Source organism: Drosophila arizonae, chromosome 2 (genome assembly GCF_054131065.1).
Source record: "Drosophila arizonae isolate 15081-1271.41 chromosome 2, UAZ_ARI_1.0, whole genome shotgun sequence".
NCBI lineage: Eukaryota > Metazoa > Arthropoda > Insecta > Diptera > Drosophilidae > Drosophila > Drosophila arizonae.
The window spans coordinates 30,157,551-30,176,075 of record NC_142922.1 but is presented as its reverse complement, the minus strand read 5'-3'; the positions used below and the strand labels follow the sequence as shown (position 1 = coordinate 30,176,075).

General features: G+C 36.1%; 3 protein-coding genes and 1 long non-coding RNA gene across 5 annotated transcripts; 3 read left to right on the top strand and 1 right to left on the bottom strand.

The window, feature by feature from the left end:
• The first annotated feature begins 7,531 nt into the window (after positions 1-7,531).
• On the top strand, positions 7,532-9,852 carry LOC108621529 (E3 SUMO-protein ligase ZBED1-like). Its single transcript, XM_089476304.1, has 4 exons — positions 7,532-7,696; positions 7,759-7,824; positions 7,901-9,507; positions 9,564-9,852. Exons 2-4 carry the CDS (start codon positions 7,788-7,790, stop codon positions 9,744-9,746), a joined length of 1,827 nt encoding a protein of 608 aa, XP_089332430.1. The 5' UTR covers positions 7,532-7,696; positions 7,759-7,787; the 3' UTR covers positions 9,747-9,852.
• Positions 9,853-10,397: 545 nt separating this feature from the next.
• On the top strand, positions 10,398-14,061 carry LOC149270722 (uncharacterized). The gene is made up of 3 exons (XM_089462520.1): positions 10,398-10,404; positions 12,344-12,643; positions 12,776-14,061. Exons 1-3 carry the CDS (start codon positions 10,398-10,400, stop codon positions 12,874-12,876), a joined length of 408 nt encoding a protein of 135 aa, XP_089318646.1. The 3' UTR covers positions 12,877-14,061.
• Positions 14,062-14,814: 753 nt separating this feature from the next.
• Positions 14,815-15,400, bottom strand: LOC149270721 (uncharacterized). The gene is made up of 2 exons (XR_016268708.1): positions 15,283-15,400; positions 14,815-15,221 (listed from the first exon to the last, which is right to left on the bottom strand). It is a non-coding gene; the product is annotated as an uncharacterized LOC149270721 (long non-coding RNA).
• Positions 15,000-17,531, top strand: LOC108609062 (polycystin-2-like). Of its 2 annotated transcripts, none has more exons than XM_089463024.1 (2): positions 15,000-17,171; positions 17,235-17,531. In XM_089463024.1, exon 1 carries the CDS (start codon positions 15,000-15,002, stop codon positions 17,151-17,153), a length of 2,154 nt encoding a protein of 717 aa, XP_089319150.1. In that variant the 3' UTR covers positions 17,154-17,171; positions 17,235-17,531. The 2 variants fall into 2 exon arrangements, with proteins under 2 accessions (XP_089319150.1, XP_017856274.1); XM_018000785.2 differs by having other exon boundaries at positions 17,221-17,531.
• The last annotated feature ends 994 nt before the right edge of the window (positions 17,532-18,525 follow it).

Sequence of the window (18,525 nt, the reverse complement as noted above, 5' to 3'; positions counted from 1 at the left end):
TGAGTATGTGGTAATTATTGTAAAATAAAAATACAACAAATTTTTTTTTCATATTTTTCTTAATTTTACAGGGTATAAACGGAATGATAATACACATTTTAATTTTTATACCCTGAACCCATTTTCAATGGGAAATCAGGGTATAATGGTTTTGTTGAAATGTATGTAACAGGGAAAAGGAGGCGTGGCAGACCCCACAAAGTATATATATTCTTGATCAGGGCGACGAGCTGAGTTGATTTGGCCCTGTCCATCTGTCTGTCCGTCCGTCTGTCCGTATGTATGAACGCGTCGATTTCAGAAGATATAAGAGCTAGAGACTTCAATTTTTTTTTTAATGTCCGTAATTACAGCGTGGATATCAAGTTTATCATTAAAAATCGATAACTCATCCCGATTTTTTATCGATTAAAAACCTTATCGAAAACCAGTTATAAAATTATATCTTCTACACTTTATTGCTAGAGTCTCCAAATTTTTAATGTATGCTTATATGCAATTTATACAATTCACCAATTTTACTAAATTCACTATCTCACCCTCACTTTTGTAAAAAGCGTATTTCAAATACTATAGACTTGTGCTTTGGCAATTACATGCATATCCATGCTATAATTATAATCTGAAGATCGTACGTCCATAAAAAAAGTTATTAAACAATTAAGTTCTTATAGTAAGCGCTCACTGCAGTGTGTGTATGTGTATGTGTGTATGCGTTTGTGTGTGTATGTATGCCTGTGTGTGCGTACGTTAGTGTGTGTGTGTGTTTCTTGTGTATGCTAAGAAACGCGAAAAATTATTGAAATATCTATTGCTCCAAGGGTTCAGGGGATCTCGTAGTCGAGCAGTCTCGACTAGAGCTTTTTTATTTGTTTCTTATTAATTTTTTAATATAGAACTAGATTAAGCTGCCACTGAAGGTAGCAGTAAGCTTGTTAATAAAAATATAAAAATTGTAGAAAAATAAAAATAAAACAAAATAAATAAATAAAATGCGGGCTTGCTATTTTACTGACTCTACTTTTATCTTCATCAAATCAATATTCTGATAATGCTTTATTTCCACTGGAACCGATCACTTTTGTTACATCAGGAAAAATGAGTACTTTTTCAAATTTAGGTAAGATAGTAAACAAGCAAGTAATTAAATGAGAACTAAAAACAATTAAAACTAAATATATTTTAAATACATTTTTATACCCTGAACCCATTTTCAATGGGAAATCAGGGTATAATGGTTTTGTTGAAATGTATGTAACAGGCAGAAGGAGGCGTGGCAGACCCCACAAAGTATATATATTCTTGATCAGGGCGACGAGCTGAGTTGATTTGGCCCTGTCCGTCTGTCTGTCCGTCTGTCCGTCTGTCCGTCCGTCCGTCTGTCCGTATGTATGAACGCGTCGATTTCAGAAGATATAAGAGCTAGAGACTTCAAATTTTTTTTTAAAATGTCCGTAATTACAGCGCGCATATCAAGTTTATCATTAAAAATCGATAACTCATCCCGATCTTTTTTTATCGATAAAAAACCTTATCGAAACCCAGTTATAAAATTATATCTTCTACACCTTTATTGCTAGAGTCTCCAAATTTTTAATGTATGCTTATATGCAATTTATACAATTTCGGTTTTTGTTAAAATTTACCCCCACCCTTAAATTCACCCCCTCACCCTCACTTTTGTAAAAAGCGTATTTCAAATACTAGAGACTTGTGCTTTGGCAATTACATGCATATCCATGTTATAATCATAATCTAAAAGTTTCATGAAGATCGTACGTCCACAAAAAAAGTTATTAAGCAATTAAGTTCTCATAGTAAGCGCTCACTGCCGCCCATGCGTGTATATGCTTGTGTGTGTATATGTATGTAATTGTTTGTGTATGTGTGTGTGTATGTATGCCCGTGTGTGCGTGCGTGTGTGTGTGTGTGTGTGTGTGTGTGTGCGTGTTTCCTGTGTAAGCTGAAAGTCGCGAAAAATTATTGAAATAGCTATTACTCCAAGGGTTCAGGGGATCTCGTAGTCGAGTAGTCTCGACTAGAGCTTTCTTACTTGTTTACCTTAACGCCATTATCAACTTTTTAGCACACATAATTGGAGTTTTATTAAAATTAGTCCAATTTTTAATAATTAGTGGTTCAATTTATATTAAAATGTAATCAAATGTGCTCATATTTATCCTAGTATATTCCACAAATATTTTCTCATCTTGGCGCAACTCATCAAGCAAATAATGAAATTCGCCAAATGCTTTTCTTCCCAAATTTATAGCGTGAATTTTTTGATTTACTTTTTTTCGTTTTAATTCATCAATCTGATGAGAAATCCATTGCGACTTACATAACAAGACCTATTAGCTTAGTCGCCACGCTAGCAATTTGTCTTCAGCTTCGTATTCGTCACAGTCTAACGGTTGTTAGGGAATTGCACGGCTCAGCACTGCTAACTCTGCAGTACAGAGTCTGTACGCAACTCTCGTTTTATTTCGCTGCAAGTGTGTGGTTGCGCATGGTGAGATTGCGCCAGAGATCGTGGTGCGAAATAGTGTTCTCACCACGAGTGAGTGAGTCTTTTAACAGTGTGTTTTCACTCTCTCGCCTGATTGAGTCTCACTCACTCTTGTGCGTCTTTTAACAGTGCGTATGCTCCTAGGTATGTAAACTTACATAAGTATGTGTGCATGCGTAGTTGTTCGGTACAGTAGTGTTCCGTACTAGCTATTTTCCTGTCGGTAATAAATCTGATACTGCTGCAGGCGGAAACTTTAGCTATTTTGAAATGTAAATTTACGATAATACTTGGGGCGAAATCTCCACATCGCACAAAGGAAATAACTAAGTACAAAGCTGCTTTAAAATGTTTTCAACAAAGAAACAAATTTAACTACATACATATGCATGTAAATACATACATACATATACAATGCATAACTTTAAAATTTCTTTAAAAGAGGCCCTACGCCGCGTAGGCTACGGGCTAAATAAACCAAAACCACCACTTATGAAACGTAAACACCAATAAGTAGCATGAAGAGACATTTGCAGGCGGTTATTCAGTCAAACGGAGGACCAACAAAGTACTAGCGTAATTCAGTGACGATGTTGTATTGACTAAGCCTCTTGTGCCAAAACTTTGTTGATGAAAATTGGTGCCTATATTTATATTTTATATATGTACATATTTAAGTACTATGGAAGTGAACCAAAGCAGAAATTTAATTTTTGTTGTGTTCAATATTATTAGAATACTTGATTCTAATATTTATAGCTGTGCTAAAAAAAATTAAAAAAGTTACTTTTTTGACCCACAGGCTACGCAATCAGATCTCCAAGAATCAACATTATGCTTCCATGTTACGTAGTGAATTTAAAAATTGGTAGTTCCGTTAAAATTCATAGAACTGAGTAAAGCATGCCAAATGAAGAAATAATTTACAGCTGGAAACTTAATGCTGTTAACAGCAAGTGCTGTTAATTTGCTTATGTGTGGTATGAAGATAGAGAGTACATACATACATAAATACATAAGTGCAAGTGCATATATGTATGTATGTAAATATATATGTAGATATGTATGTAACACATAGACTCGTCGAAAACAGTTTTTTGCACAGTATAATTTTATTATTACCACTACTACTCAACTTCGTATTTGCTCGGGCCCTTATATTCAAACTCGGGCTACGACAATTTGGGAAAGCAAAATCATTTCGCTTCAAGCGCTCAGCCGAGATGGTCGAGTTTTGAACAAAGTCCCAAGCAAACAATCAAGCTTCCACAGTATGCGCGAAAGAGCTGTTTCTCCTTCCTTTCTCACTTATTCAAACTGTAGACATGATCAGGTCGGCTTTTGTTGCTTACCAAGTGGACAAAATTTCACGAGAGGCAAATGAAAGCAGGTGTGATGCAACAGTTCCTTCAGATTTTTTATACATATCTATCACAGATCTGCATGAATGTTTTCATTTCCAAAACCATAGTACTGTGCAGTAGTAAAATGTGCTTAAAAGTACTGTACAATATATTCAACTGTCAAGAAAAATTCTGTACAACTTTTATACTAGTCACACTTATAGTGATCGTAATAGCTGTACTCTTCTTAAATGAGTGCAGTTTTTGTCTCTTTTCCAAACGTTGTACACCAAACTTCAATATGAGTATAGTAAATGTGATTAAAAACAGCTGTAAAGATATTTTGAACTGCTCTGCTATGGTTGCTAATGAAAATGATGCAAACGCAAAAAGTAGATATTTAAAAAAAAAAAAACCCTTTATTCGCATTTATTGAAAGTTTTTTTTAAATATTAAGGGGGCCATACTATACACTAAGTTTTTCAAAATTAACTATAATTAGTTTTACATTTTACATTTAGAACAATATATATGAAGTGTGTAAAGAGTTTCTTGACAGTGTCAGTGTCTAAGTTTTTGTTGTTTTTTAAGTTTCACCCTTATTGTTTTTGTTTCTGTTTTTTATAATTTGACTTAAAAATACCTATTAAACAGTTAACCATTGAAAAAAAAATAGCTAAATTAAACAAAAACTTTATTTTTGTAATACAAAAATGAGCTTTTTTCCACTGTGTAAAGTGTTTCTTGACAAACTGTATGTAAAATCGTGAATTGTGTTTGTATGTATGTATGTTTATTTATGTCGCCTTCAATTTTTATCTGAGTTTTTACTTTAAATACGGGAATAGATATTAAGCAATACGCAGCTAATATAAAATCAAAATTATTAGCAAATGAGCTGTATCCATCTATTAAACAAGGTCGAAGTAACTTTTGGGACACATTTTCTCGAATAGTCGATGAAACCGGCATAGAAAACCATGATGTAGTGGTGTGCAATACATGTAAAAATGTGTATAAGTTTGGGAAGAGCACATCAAATTTAGTTTAACCCAAATGCTATGTAATGGCTAATAGTCGTAGGGGCAACCATCCTGAAGTTGATGTAGACGTCGAGTCCAAAAAAAATGTGCATTAAGTTAGCAACTGAATGGACAGTAAAGAATTGACGATCCTTTAATATTAGTAGAGATTCAGGTCCAATTGGACCTTTAATATTATTGGGGAAACATGTTCCAATTTTTTATATCTATTGGTGAGAAATTCGGAGAAAATGTTAATCTTGAATCGTTAATGCCACATCCCACAACAGTCTCACGGAACCTCGGATCTCTCTACGAATATCATTTCCGGTTGCTAAGAACCTTATTAATCATAAAAGGTGTAAGATAATAATGATAATAATGAAAATAATGTTTCTTCACTTAAATATTCCCATTTTATATAATTACTCGTTTTTTTAAAATAAATTTGTAAAAGACTATATGCTAGAAGAAATATAGTAATTAATAAGGCATCTCATCAAAGTACTCCGTATTCGAACACCCCACAAGAATTCGTTTGGTAGATATTAATAATAATCATTCATTAATAATCATTCCTTTGGAAGCACATCTAATGTCTCCATGATTTCCATTCATGATTATAAAATCTTTATTGAATGAGCGTCAGAGTGCAATATAAGGAGCTGTTGTTAATGTTCCGAGCTTACACATCGTCCCATCACTCCAAAGGTAATGAAGCCGACGTTGTTCACCTTTAACGAGGAATGAAATATAACCATGACTTCATGCCTGAAACCATTAGGCCACTTAAATATATGTATTACCTCCATGCGCTTTTAAATGTCAACAGAGCTTTACCAGAAGCAGAGTCCCACAAAGTATATCATTCTTTGCAACAGCGGAAGACAATGCTCTTTTTCGAGTGCTTGTAAATACTGAGGCGCAGGAGGGTCAAGAAAATTTAGAAATAAAAGAGCTTAATCCAGGAGGGCAATAAACATAATTAGACAGCATTCAAATAGGTAATATTAATATGCATATGAGGATACAGGGGAATCATCCTTTCCAACGGTCTTTGTAAGCTATAAATGGAAGTATAAGTTCGGTTCGTTTTTCAACTATTGCTGAGCCTGAGGCTGGCCTCAGGTTGTGGAACAGATAAAATATTTTATTCATATTAAAAAGTTAAAAACGATCTTCCGATTCTACTGCTTAAAACATACTGCTCCTTACGGCATTACTGCAGCAAATGCTTTAAGTGATTAACATATTGGCAATTTAATTCTTCTCGCTGCGAGTCTTGGCGACTAAAAGCCCTTTTGTTTTGTCAGTGGGTCTTGCCATACACGAGGAATACCCCGGAAACCTTCTTCGCGGGATATACATCGGAGTTAGCTCCACGCAGTTTTGATTTAGCATTTCGGAGCAGTCTCCTGCTGCCGGCCTTGACCGCCGTTTCCTGCGAGAAATTTCTTGCTCATCAAGCCTGGGTCCTGAAATAGCATTGTTGATAGACATATGTATGGCTCTGGAAATTTCGTTGATTAGGAAGCACAGTGAAATTTTGAATAATTTTGAGGTCATGGAAACGCAACAGGCTAAATGCAAGATTTGCAAAAGTGTCTTAAGCTGCAAGTCCCAAGGCAATTATATAGACAAGCATACAGCAGCGGTTGAGACCATTATACTACAAAATGAGGAAAGCTGAGTTGTTCTGGAAAATACACAACCAAAAATCACACCGAAGGCCAATTCCAGCGGGAAAATCTTTGCAGATTGATAGGCACTTGGTCAAAATAATTTTTTAATGTCACCATGCTTTGACAATGTTGGAGACACCTGAGTTCCAAAAACTTATTACTCACACTCCCCAGGCTATACCCTCTGACAAGGAAGACGTTGCCGGATGTTTTGCTCCCCAAAATTCGGGATGAGAACGCAAGTGCTATTGCAGATCAGCGCAGTAAATTTGATCGCTCAAAATATATTGCGTACGCACAAAAACTAAAGCGATTGCTGAATATTTTAGCCAATTAAGTTGCCTAAACTAAAAATAAACCAAGACGTACCTACATATTGGAATTCAACATTTCAAATGTTTCAAAGACTGTCTTTCCACTGGTTAGTGGTCTTTCTCAAGGGAGGCTGTGGTGGCAGCGCTGTCGAAGCAAACCGATTTAATAATGTCACCAGAAGAGTGGAATTTAATTCATGGAGTTCTTCCTATTTTGCAGGCATTTTATCACATGACCGAGAAAATTTCGCTAGAGAAAAGTGTGAAGGTGTATGAATGACAGACTTTAGGATTGCGAGGCAACTGTGTTGTGCAAGGCTCACCGCCTCACAGTTTTATAGAACATCAGCTGTAGGCTAGCTTGTAGTATGTAAGCTCATAGTATAAAATTGGGTAGTACGTAAGTTACAAAGATAATTGGTAGAAAAAGCGCCAAAGCGCGAGTTACCGTCCCGGCACCCCTCGACATTCCCCCCGCTAAGCCACTACGCCTTGCCCGGTAAGCAACTTGGCAACTATGTTGCAATACCAAACATCAGCAACATAAGCCGACGACGCAAAGGCGAGGCGTCGGCAGAGTTACAGAATGTTGCTGCAACAAATCAACGGTTCGTGGTCCAAGAATTGACACAGAAGCAATCCTCGGAATTCTGGCAGCAGCGACGCAGACTAGTGCTGGGAAAAAGATCGATCTAGCAAACGATATATCGATGTTTCATATCCATCGAAAATATCGATGTAGAAAACTTCGATACTTGATATATCGCCATCACTATACCATTAATTCCCCATCACTTGAATTAAAAGCGTGGGATAAGACTGTCAGGTAATTTGCAAATTATTTTAACAATATAATTCAAATACTAACGTAACCCACTTTTCATTTAGGATTTTGGTGTTGGTAGTGTTGTAGAGAAATGGATAAGTTTTTAAAGAGCAAGGACAATGGCGAAGGTAAATATTATTTTACTGCTTATGTCTGCAGCTTTTGCGTTTTAAAATAATGTAACAAACACGCATTTGTTTGTAGATTGCGACGCGGATAAGGAAAATGGAGAGGAGGAGATACCACGTAAGAGGACCAAATATGGTATGTCTGGGGTATGGGATTTTTTTAAAAAGTGTGCGGATGGCAAGTCTGCCAAATGTACAAAATGTGGCCAAATATGCCAAACAAGTGGCAATACCACAAATTTGTCTGCTCATTTAAAAAGAAAACATCCCAATTTGAGCACCATTGAAGAGCCGAAGGCTGCAGGCCCCATCTCAACGCTTCTTCAAAAAAAATATGATGCCTCATCAGCCAGGAAAAAAACACTGGACAGTGCGCTTACAACGTACATTACGTCTGATCTTCGCCCATACTGTGTAGTGGAGGACAAAGGGTTTCGGCATCTCGTCGAAGTTCTTGATCCTCGCTACCAGCTTCCATCAAGAAGAACATTGCGCGATGTCTGCATACCAAATCTCTTTATAGAAATGAAGCAGAAACTGCGCGAAATTCTTGATAAGATTGAGTTCTGCGCTGTTACTACTGACGGCTGGACTTCAAAAGCGAATGAAAGCTATTTATCAGTTAGTTGTCATTTCATTACTGAAGAGTTTGAGATGCGGACAGCGGTTCTGTCAACTACAAAACTTAAAGAAGAAACAAATCATTCCGCACAAAACATTGCCAATTCTCTACGCGATGTATTCAATGAGTGGGGAGTTGCACAAAAAATAACGGCAATCGTAACTGATAACGCATCGAACATGAAAAGCGCTTGCGAAATTCTTTCAAAAAGTAATGTTCCATGCGTAGCGCATACAATTAATTTGATTGTACAAGAATGTTTGGCAAATGAAAATTTAAAGCCTTTATTGGCAAAATGTAAACAAATTGTGGGTTTTTTTAAGAGCAGTACCATAGCTTATGCGAAATTCAGGGAGGCTCAAAATAAGGAAAACCCACTCAGCCTAAAGCAAGAATGCCCAACAAGGTGGAACAGTGCCTATCACATGGTAAAAAGATTTTTGGAAACCAAAGATGCCATATGTAAGGTGTTACTCAACACTCCAAAGGCATTGTCGCCCTTATCAGCGGATGAAATTGTCATTTTGGAAGACCTTGAAAAGCTTTTGTCTCCCTTTGAGCACGCGACTAAGTCCACATCATCGAGCAGCTTGGTCACCGTGTCGATGGTTATTCCAGTATGCTGTGGCCTTCTTCATAACCTTCAAAGCCTCAAAGGCAACCTAGCTACTGAGGAGGGTGAGCGTGCTTGTACGATATTAATATATGGCACAAGAAACCGACTACTTAAGTACGAGTCGCGGTCAAATACAAGAATCTCCACTCTCCTGGACCCCCGATTCAAGAAAGATGGATTTTTATCACCTTTTAATGTCAGCGAAGCAGAGAAATTTTTAGAAAGTGAACTCTCTATGTTCAACGCATTGTCCGAGCCACATCCATCTTCCTCCAACCTGCCAGCACCAAAACCAGCAGTCCAACCCCACCCACTATTCGACTTTCTAAAAAAGAAAAAATCTGAAAAAATTAGAAGCAGTCGAGCAGATTCAATTATAGGATTGAAACAATATTTTAACACGGAAAATGTTGAACCAAATATTTCCCCATTGGACTACTGGAAGGTAAAAATACATAACATAAGAGTAAATCATTTTTAATTAAAACAATTTCTTCACAGATCTCAACTGACAACGCATTTAAAAGATGCGTGAAAAAGTTTTTGTGCGTCCCAGCAACGTCCACAGAAAGTGAACGAATGTTCAGCAAAGCTGGACACATAGTAAATGAGAAAAGGAGTTGTCTCAAGCCGCAGCAAGTAGATATGCTGCTCTTTATAAACAAAAATGATTGGACGAAGTAAATGATCTTATTAAATAATATAATCTTTGTTACATAGTTTAGTTTAGTTTATATGAAACGTTTTTTAATTTTAATAAGAAATTTATCTTTTGTTTTTGATATGAAAACTTTTTTTTTAATTTTGGGAGTTAAAATATGTTTATGAAAATATCGATACATCGATCTGAGACCCATACATAATATCGAAATATCGATCTACGTAAAGATCGATCTTTTCCCAGCACTAACGCAGACTATAAGCTATAAGATTTGGCAAAGCAGAGCTTTGCAGTCAGTTCTATTCTGATTACTCAAATGAGTGGAAGGCTCCATAAAACGGATTCTCACACCGGTAACTCGCGCGCAGAGTATCGGCGATCGGCAGCGCAACCCTGCCCCAGCGTGGAGAGAGCTTGCGCTGAGGAGAGTTGCATTGCCGACGCCGAGGTGAATTAGGTGCTGGCGAGGGCAAGCGCGACAAAGATCGGACGCATTGTCGAGAGTTAGTTGCGGAGCGTAAAAAGTCTGACGCGTAGTGAGCCGCCCTGAGTTTTCATGTTACATATGTATGTAAACGTGGAAAACAATGATAGAAATAGTAAAATAAGAAGAAACAAACTGGAGAAAACTGTAATATAAGATTAAGGAAATACAAGGGTGATCTTATATCTACATGCCGAGTGAGTTGATTCATATTTGTTGTATAGCTAGAAAGATGAATATTGGAATGTAGATCCGCGTCGACCACCCAAGATCACGAGCTTTGGCGGAGTTTTACAGCTAGAATGCTGAAATTTTGCATGTAAGCTAATGTAATGATTTCTATAAAGATTCTATAAAGATTAACGGCAAATCGGACCTGAAAATATAGTGATTTTTTAAATTCTAATATATTTTGAGACGTCAAATTTGCTATATGTATATACTCGGGCTGAGCACCCAAGACCACGCACAGGGGCGGAGCTAGAAGCTTATAATTTAGATAGTTAAGCTAGTAGTAGTCTTCTCCATCGATTAACCACGTGTACCCGCGGGTACGGGAACGGATTGTGAAATCTAATTTCGGGTTGGGTACGGGTGGGTGGGTGTTAGGCCCCTCAACCCGAAAAAAAAAAAATACCAAATATGCCAGAGCAACTTGTTGGAAAATCACACGACACTGATCCCCTTCTTTTAGTGTCGATAATATATATATGTCGTATCAGTGCGATATTAGACTGTTGTTGAAATTGCAATTCGATATCTTGATATCGTGTTAATCGATTGATTTAGTATTGTAGTGCAATTAAAAGATGCACTGTCACTAAGAGAGAGACAACAATAGCTGTTGCTGAACGTAGTCCCGTGTGTCGCTGAGTAAGAGCGAGACGGCTAGTTATGTCGTTCGCAGCAGGGTCGCTGTGCTTTCGATGAACAAGAATATGCGACCATGTTTAGAAGGTTCGAGAGTAGACGAGAAGTGACACTTAGTCAAAGACGATTGAACGAGTAAGAGCATTTAAAAGAGTTTAGCGACACACCGGGAATTCGTTGATACGCGCAGCTAAGATGGAAAACCAGAACTAGAAACGCAACGCCCCGACATATACTTCATGTACACAGCAGTTTGACTGAGAGATTTGTTGATTTGGATTTTTGGAAAGAAGCAACTGACCTCGAATTGTTGCAAGTTTTGGCTAGGAATATTTTACGTATTCCCGTTAGCTCAGCGACAAGCGAGACAACTTTTGCTTCGTCTAGCAAAATTCTTAATGAAAGACGCACTCGAGTCGAAAGCGCAAATCTTGAAACGTCCTTCTTCTATTTAAAAACATGTAAAAACAAGTAAGAAAGCTCTAGTCGAGACTGCTCGACTACGAGATCCCCTGAACCCTTGGAGTGCTAGCTATTTCAATAATTTTTCGCGTCTTTCAGCTTACACAAGAAACACACACACATACACAAACACATACACATACAAGCACCCACGCATAAACACGCATGGGCTGCAGTCTGCGCTTACTATGAGAACTTAATTGTTTAATAACTTTTTTTGTGGACGTACGATCTTCATGAAACTTTCAGATTATGATTATAACATGAATATGCATGTAATTGCCAAAGCACAAGTCTCTAGTATTTGAAATACGCGTTTTGCAAAAGTGAGGGTGAGGGGGTGAATTTAGAGGTGGGGGGTAAATTTTAACAAAAACCGAAATTGTATAAATTGCATATAAGCATACATTAAAAATTTGGAGACTCTAGCAATAAAGGTGTAGAAGATATAATTTTATAACTGGTTTTCGATAAGGTTTTTCATCGATAAAAAAAGATCGGGATGAGTTATCGAATTTTAATGATAAACTCCGCGCTGTAATTACGAACATTTTACAAAAAATTTGAAGTCTCTAGCTCTTATATCTTCGGAAATCGACGCGTTCAAACATACGGACAGACGGACAGACGGACAGACGGACAGACAGACAGACGGACAGGGCCAAATTAACTCAGCTCGTCACCCTGATCAAGAATATATATACTTTGTGGGGTCTGCCACGCCTCCTTCTGCCTGTTACATACATTTCAACAAAACCATTATACCCTGATTTCCCATTTTCAATGGGTTCAGGGTATAAAAAGTTCGTAAAAATTTCCCTGCGCGTCTTTTCCAGTATGAGACACGCACCATGCCTAGAATTGCAACTATTATCGATCCGCGTTTTAAAAAGGATGTATTTTGTAATGCTTCAAATGCCCTAGAGGATGAACTGTCCCAGGAAGTGTGCAAAGCAACGAGAATTTCTCAACGAACTCCCCCAACACCAGATCCAGTACGGTTTTTCTTTATGAAGGACAAACTACAAAGAAAAGGGTCGACCTCAAATAGTAGTGTCATAATCATCTTGCGGCAGCATTTAGAATTTTCCTTTACGCCAGAGGAATGAAATTCACTGGAATATTGGAAGGTAAGATGATGAAATTTGTTCATTAACTGAAATTACGAATTAAAAAAAAAAAAACAATTTTTAGGTTTGTCCCACCGCTTAAAACTCCTTGAAAAATATGGCTAAGAAATTATATCAGATCTCCGCTGTTTTTGGAACCCAAAAGTAGTAAATAAACTATTGTTCCTCAATAAAAACATGAAGCTACTTGATCTCGAATTGACTTAATTATTGAAGTAAATTATGTATCCTAAAAGCCTTAAACGAAATGAAAGTACTATTTTTATTTCCTGAACCCATTGAAAATGGGTATAATGGTTTTGTTGAAATGTATGTAACAGGCAGAACGAGGCGTGGCAGACCCCACAAAGTATATATATTCTTGATTAGGGGCTCGTCGCTGAGAGGATTTGGCCTCTGTCTATATGTATGCATGCGTCGATTTCAGAAGATATAAGAGGTAGAGACCACCTGTGTGTGCTGTAAGCAGAAATTCGCGAAAAATTATTGAAATAGCTGTTGCTCGAAGGGTTCAGGGAATCTCGTAATCAAGCAGTCTCGACTAGAGATTTCTTACTTGTTGTTAATAATTATTTGAATATAATTGAAGTTTATAAATAAATTAAGAAATTAAAAGTTGTTACTAAAATGTTTATTTTTTTTTATTTTATTAAGCCCTGTATCCTGAAAGAATATAAACAAATTGACACAAATCAATAATTTTGAATATACCGCGCAAACATCGATGTAACATCGAAAACCGGAACAATTATTTGCTGACTCCTGCTTGATGAGCATAACGATGTGCACTGTTCGGCTGGTAATTCTATTTTGATTCTGCTGCTAGCAGCTCAAGCTTAAGTGATGTGCTTATTAACAGTGCGCAATGCGCATGGTGAGCTTGCGCTGTAAGGTGAAAAGTAAGATTGCCGCTCACGATTGAGTGATGTCTTTTAACAGTGGCTGTCGCTCTCACTTGCCTGTGAGCGTGCGTGCGCGCGTGTGTTGGTGCTCGAGGTGAATAGAAGGGTTTGAGCGTTTTCAGTTGTATTGTTTTGTGCATACGTTCTTCACGATTGAGTGATAGAGTGAGTTTTCTAACAGTGCTTGGTTGGAAGAAACGTCTGCAATGTTGTTGCGTCGTATGTATGTATGTACGGTGTTGGTAGCAGTGCTGCCATTTTAGCCATTAAGTTGCTAGATTTAGCAATTTTCAATTTGAGTTTGCAATTTTTTTTTTTAATTGCTATTATATCATAACAATATCGATAAATCACACAAATATGTGAATAGTAGTCAACAATAAGCAGTTCACAAATTCATCAAAAGTGATCGAGTATCATTTGAGCGCTAAGCTTTAAATTGTCTGCTGTTTTGTCAGATTTACTAAAAGTTTAATTAAATATGCCAAAAACCTATATCCAAAAATTTCGCGATGGCGCTGCCACAAAAAAAAAAAAAAAAAAAAAAAAAAAACAAGTAAGAAGGCTCCAGACGAGTATCAGCTTAGAGGGATCAGGGTATCTCCTAGTCGAGCAGTCTCGACTAGAGCCTTCTTTCTTGTTTTTCTTTGAAATTCTAGCAAGGGTAAGTATTCAAACTTTTCAGTTAGGGTACCGTTATCACGTTCTAAGAACGGAAATGAGGTGTCTACGCTCAGTAGGGGCGTGGCAAATCGGCAAATGGCAAAACTGTATTTTCGACAGTATTAAAGCAAAACATAACTAGTAAATTGTTGATGGGATGTGAATGAGTATTCCACAGTCGGTAACGCCCGCCTGCATCGTTCTTACTTGTTCTCCATTGGGGGTGTGGCAAATCGGGAAAACCTACATTTCTACAGCATTAGAGCTAGAAACTTAGGGACTGAATTGCTGATCCTCTATTAATTTGCACAAAAAAAAAAAAAAAAAAAAAAAAAAAAAAAAAAACGATGTTATAAATAAATTCAAGCATTCAACTAGAGTCTTATTACTATTTCAATACTAAAATGTAAATATTTATATATGTAAATTCTTATTATAGAATTTTGTTGAGTGCTATTAACATTATATATACATACATATATTATAAATTGATAAGTTCAACTAGAGTTTTATTATTATTTGACTACTAAAATTTAAATATGTAAGATAAGACTTATGGACTCAATAGTGAACAATAATATTTATAAATTTATGTTATCGCTATATTCTGTTCCTAGTCAAGCAGCTTTGTTCAAGCTGTCAATTAATACTTTTACATTGTCATAAATATTCATTGTAAGCATAAGCAGTATAAGCATCTTTTCATTCTGGAAGTGTCTCTGAGCAATATAAACAATTTCCCATTCTGGAAGCGTCTCAGAGAATATGGCAAAGCGGACTAATCTATTTTTCTTGTGGACTACATTGTTTACAGTATCTGTTTGTTTGACAACCATTGGAGTATTCTCCGGATTTAATCACTCAATGGGTAAATTTAGGTCAATGTTGGTATCCCTACTCATAGTGCTTTTGGGTCACTTTCTATTCGGAGATCCCATCAGATTTCTAATACTTGCTAGCTTAGACGCTTTTTGGAGTCCACAGAACCTGAAGTATGCAACAGTTGCAGAAGTTGGCCATCAAAAACAGTTAGATTATTTGAACTTGCGATTGAACAGTTTACGGGCCCATCTCTCAATACCGGAAAAGCATCGTAATGAAAAGCTGAACTCCCAGTACAGGGAGATAGTAAATGATTTATGGCTGTTTGGAAAGTATTTCCTGTTTATAATGTGTCTAGTACTGTTCTTATCCGATGAGACTACGTATTACACTCGAAATCACATTAAGCGCCTTTTCACATACAATTATTCCAGTTATTATGGTTTGTATGATGTGGGCGAATTGACAGGTGCCTATGATTTCATAAAATCTACGCTAATTGATGACTTTGCTATTGATGGAGATGAATCTCAAAAATCATGGATTCATAGCGAGCAGACTGCTTTGCTTGGAGTCGTTCGACTACGTCAATCGCGTGTGACTGATTTTCAGCATGATAGAGTGAGCGACCCTCCTTTTTCAGAGAAATCGTATTTGCCTGGATGGAAATTACCATATCGGCGTTTTCCTTACGATGAAGTCTATTGGCGCATCTATGAACCGTGGGTATTCAAAAATCTGCATTCGGGACTAAACTTGTTAGTATTGCAACAACATACAGGATATCTTCGCTCATATCCCAAGTTAAGTGGTTACATGTCGCTACTTGCGCGCAGTCAACAAAATAGTCACGTGATCGTAAGATTCCTACGCAAAAATAAGTGGCTCACTTACAATACATCGGTTCTATTTATGGAATTCGCATTGTATAGCGTTAATGCAAAATTATTAGCTGTGTGCACCCTGCGTATAGAGCAAACAACCTTTGGCACCATGATTCCTTATGTGAACGTAAATGCAATAAGCTCATTTCAAAAAGTTGACCATCTTACACACCTGACAATACTTTTTATAATTATGTATATCATAACTTTTGTAGACTTCGTTAAGGGGCTTGCGATCAAATTGTGGTTTGAACCGGCGCAAATTCGTTCATTTTGGAACAAAGTGGATGTTGCAATATTTGTGCTTAACATCCTCATATTAATAATGATTTTCATACGTGAGTCAAAAATCACGAACATTTTTGACCATCTTGCAAATGACAGCAAAATGGAGTTCATACAAGTATTAGAAGCAACTCACGTGCACTCGTTTACCACAATACTTATTGGATTTCTCTTGTGTTTGATTACTCTTCGATTATGGAAGGCTCTCGAATTCTCCAATGTGTTCCAGCTCTTCACACAAACCCTGTATTTGTCTTGGCGAGCGGTGGCATCTGTTGCTGTGGTCATTATCGTATTACTGTTGGGTTTTGCGATTGCGGTATCTACGTTTAATGGCAACAACAGCTTCAACTTCTCTCAATTTCGCCAGAGTATCATCACATGCACATGCTTCACCTTCGGATATACCAATGGTGTTAGTCCGGAAGAACTGTTTCGTGGCGGCCAGTTCATTGGCGCTATATTTTTTTCGATCTTGGTATTCGTTATTTCGGTGATTTTGGTAAATATGTTCGTATCAATAATAAACGACTTTGTTTGCACTGCAAAACATCAAAGGGATATGATATCCGGTCGTCGCATCAACATATTTCAATTCATTTATGCCGAAATGAGAGTTTATGTTCTAAAGATAAAGCAATTTCCAAAGTTTCGTATATGTTATCGTCGGAATAATCGAACTGTTTCTGAAAACATCATGAAATCAATACAATCGATAAGAAATAAAAGGAAGAAGTGGGAAGCTACCATCACCAAGGCATTTGTTGCAAAAAATACAATAAGTCCCCTTGATAATATTGTGGAGCATGCAGAAAGTAAATATAATCAGGAAAGAATCTATACAATTGGCGCAATATTGAATACTCAAATCGATATACTTCAAAACCTTTCGCATCATCATAAGCGTACACGTAGACAAAGTGAATGAAAAAAATATAAAAATAAGGTATGTTTTATAATAAATGTGACAAGCACTTCATCTCTAATCATTTTAGAATATTTCATAAAGATCTCACTGCCCAATGCCAAGTTATTTCATAATTCATTTCTCATTGTTGAAGAAATCATCACACAAAAGTAAATGTAAAACAAAGTACATATGATAGAATGGACGAGTCGATGGTTAAGGGTGTATCCCAGTCGAGTATAGCCGCTAAGAACATGAATGCCCTTAATCCTCCAAACTTCAAACGGGAAGGACTAAAAATGGCTTCTTTCACTCATAGTTAAATTATTAAAATAAGGAAATGTGGGAAAGAATCCTTAAATATTATATTATTATTGATTAAAATATTTGTGTATTGTACGTATGCCACTTGGCCGCTTTTATTAATACATATTTATATATAATATTATTAGGAATTGAAATAAATAATAAAAATTGAAATGCATAAGTGCGCATTTTGTATGGAATAATAAATTTTTTACATTTGTTTTTATTTATTTTTTTCTAAAATTTATTTTTTCTAAGCTTCCAATATTGTAAATTCTAATATTTGGCTTATACGTTGTTAACTATTCAATAGCATTTCCAAATTGTTGCTGAATGTTCCATTGCAATTAAACTTACTTTTCATTTTTGTCAAGTTAATAATAATTTAGAATTTCATGCGCAGTAGAGCGAGAACTTTTTATATTTCCTTAAAGTTAGTTTTAAATTTGTATTTTTGTTTGTATCATTTAACTCGCACCACCCTAAAATTACATATACATAAATATTTATAGGAAACGGAAAAAAGTTATATTTTATATTTATAATCAATTCAAATTGTTAAGAATCTTATATTTCGAATATTCAAAACCAAATAACAAAGTCACAGACCCCAAAGTTTATTTACTGTGACTTTGGCATTTTAGTAATATTTGAAATAAATAATCAAAATAATATATTTAATCAGAAATCTATTTTTTCTATATTTTCTTTTTATTTGCACAGAACAATTAACTTACTCGTTTACATTTTATATGTTATATTTTAAGGAAGTACTTTAGATTACATTGCGTCTGTGATTTGCAAAAATATTCAAGTTCTGTTGAGATGGATGCCATTTCTACTTTATTAATATATAATTATTGGTGATTAGAAATGTTATACTTTAAACCACATAATATTATTTTTTTAGATTAAGATATATATTTCTTTAGGTTGTTCTTAGTTTAGCATCTGCTTTGAGTGCAACTTTTAGTTTCTAAATGTCTATAGTCTAACAATTTTTCCTCTTAATTGGTTTTTCTTTTCTAATTTCCAATCAGATATTTCAGCTTATTTGGAAGCTCAGCTATCAATCGAAAATAACAAT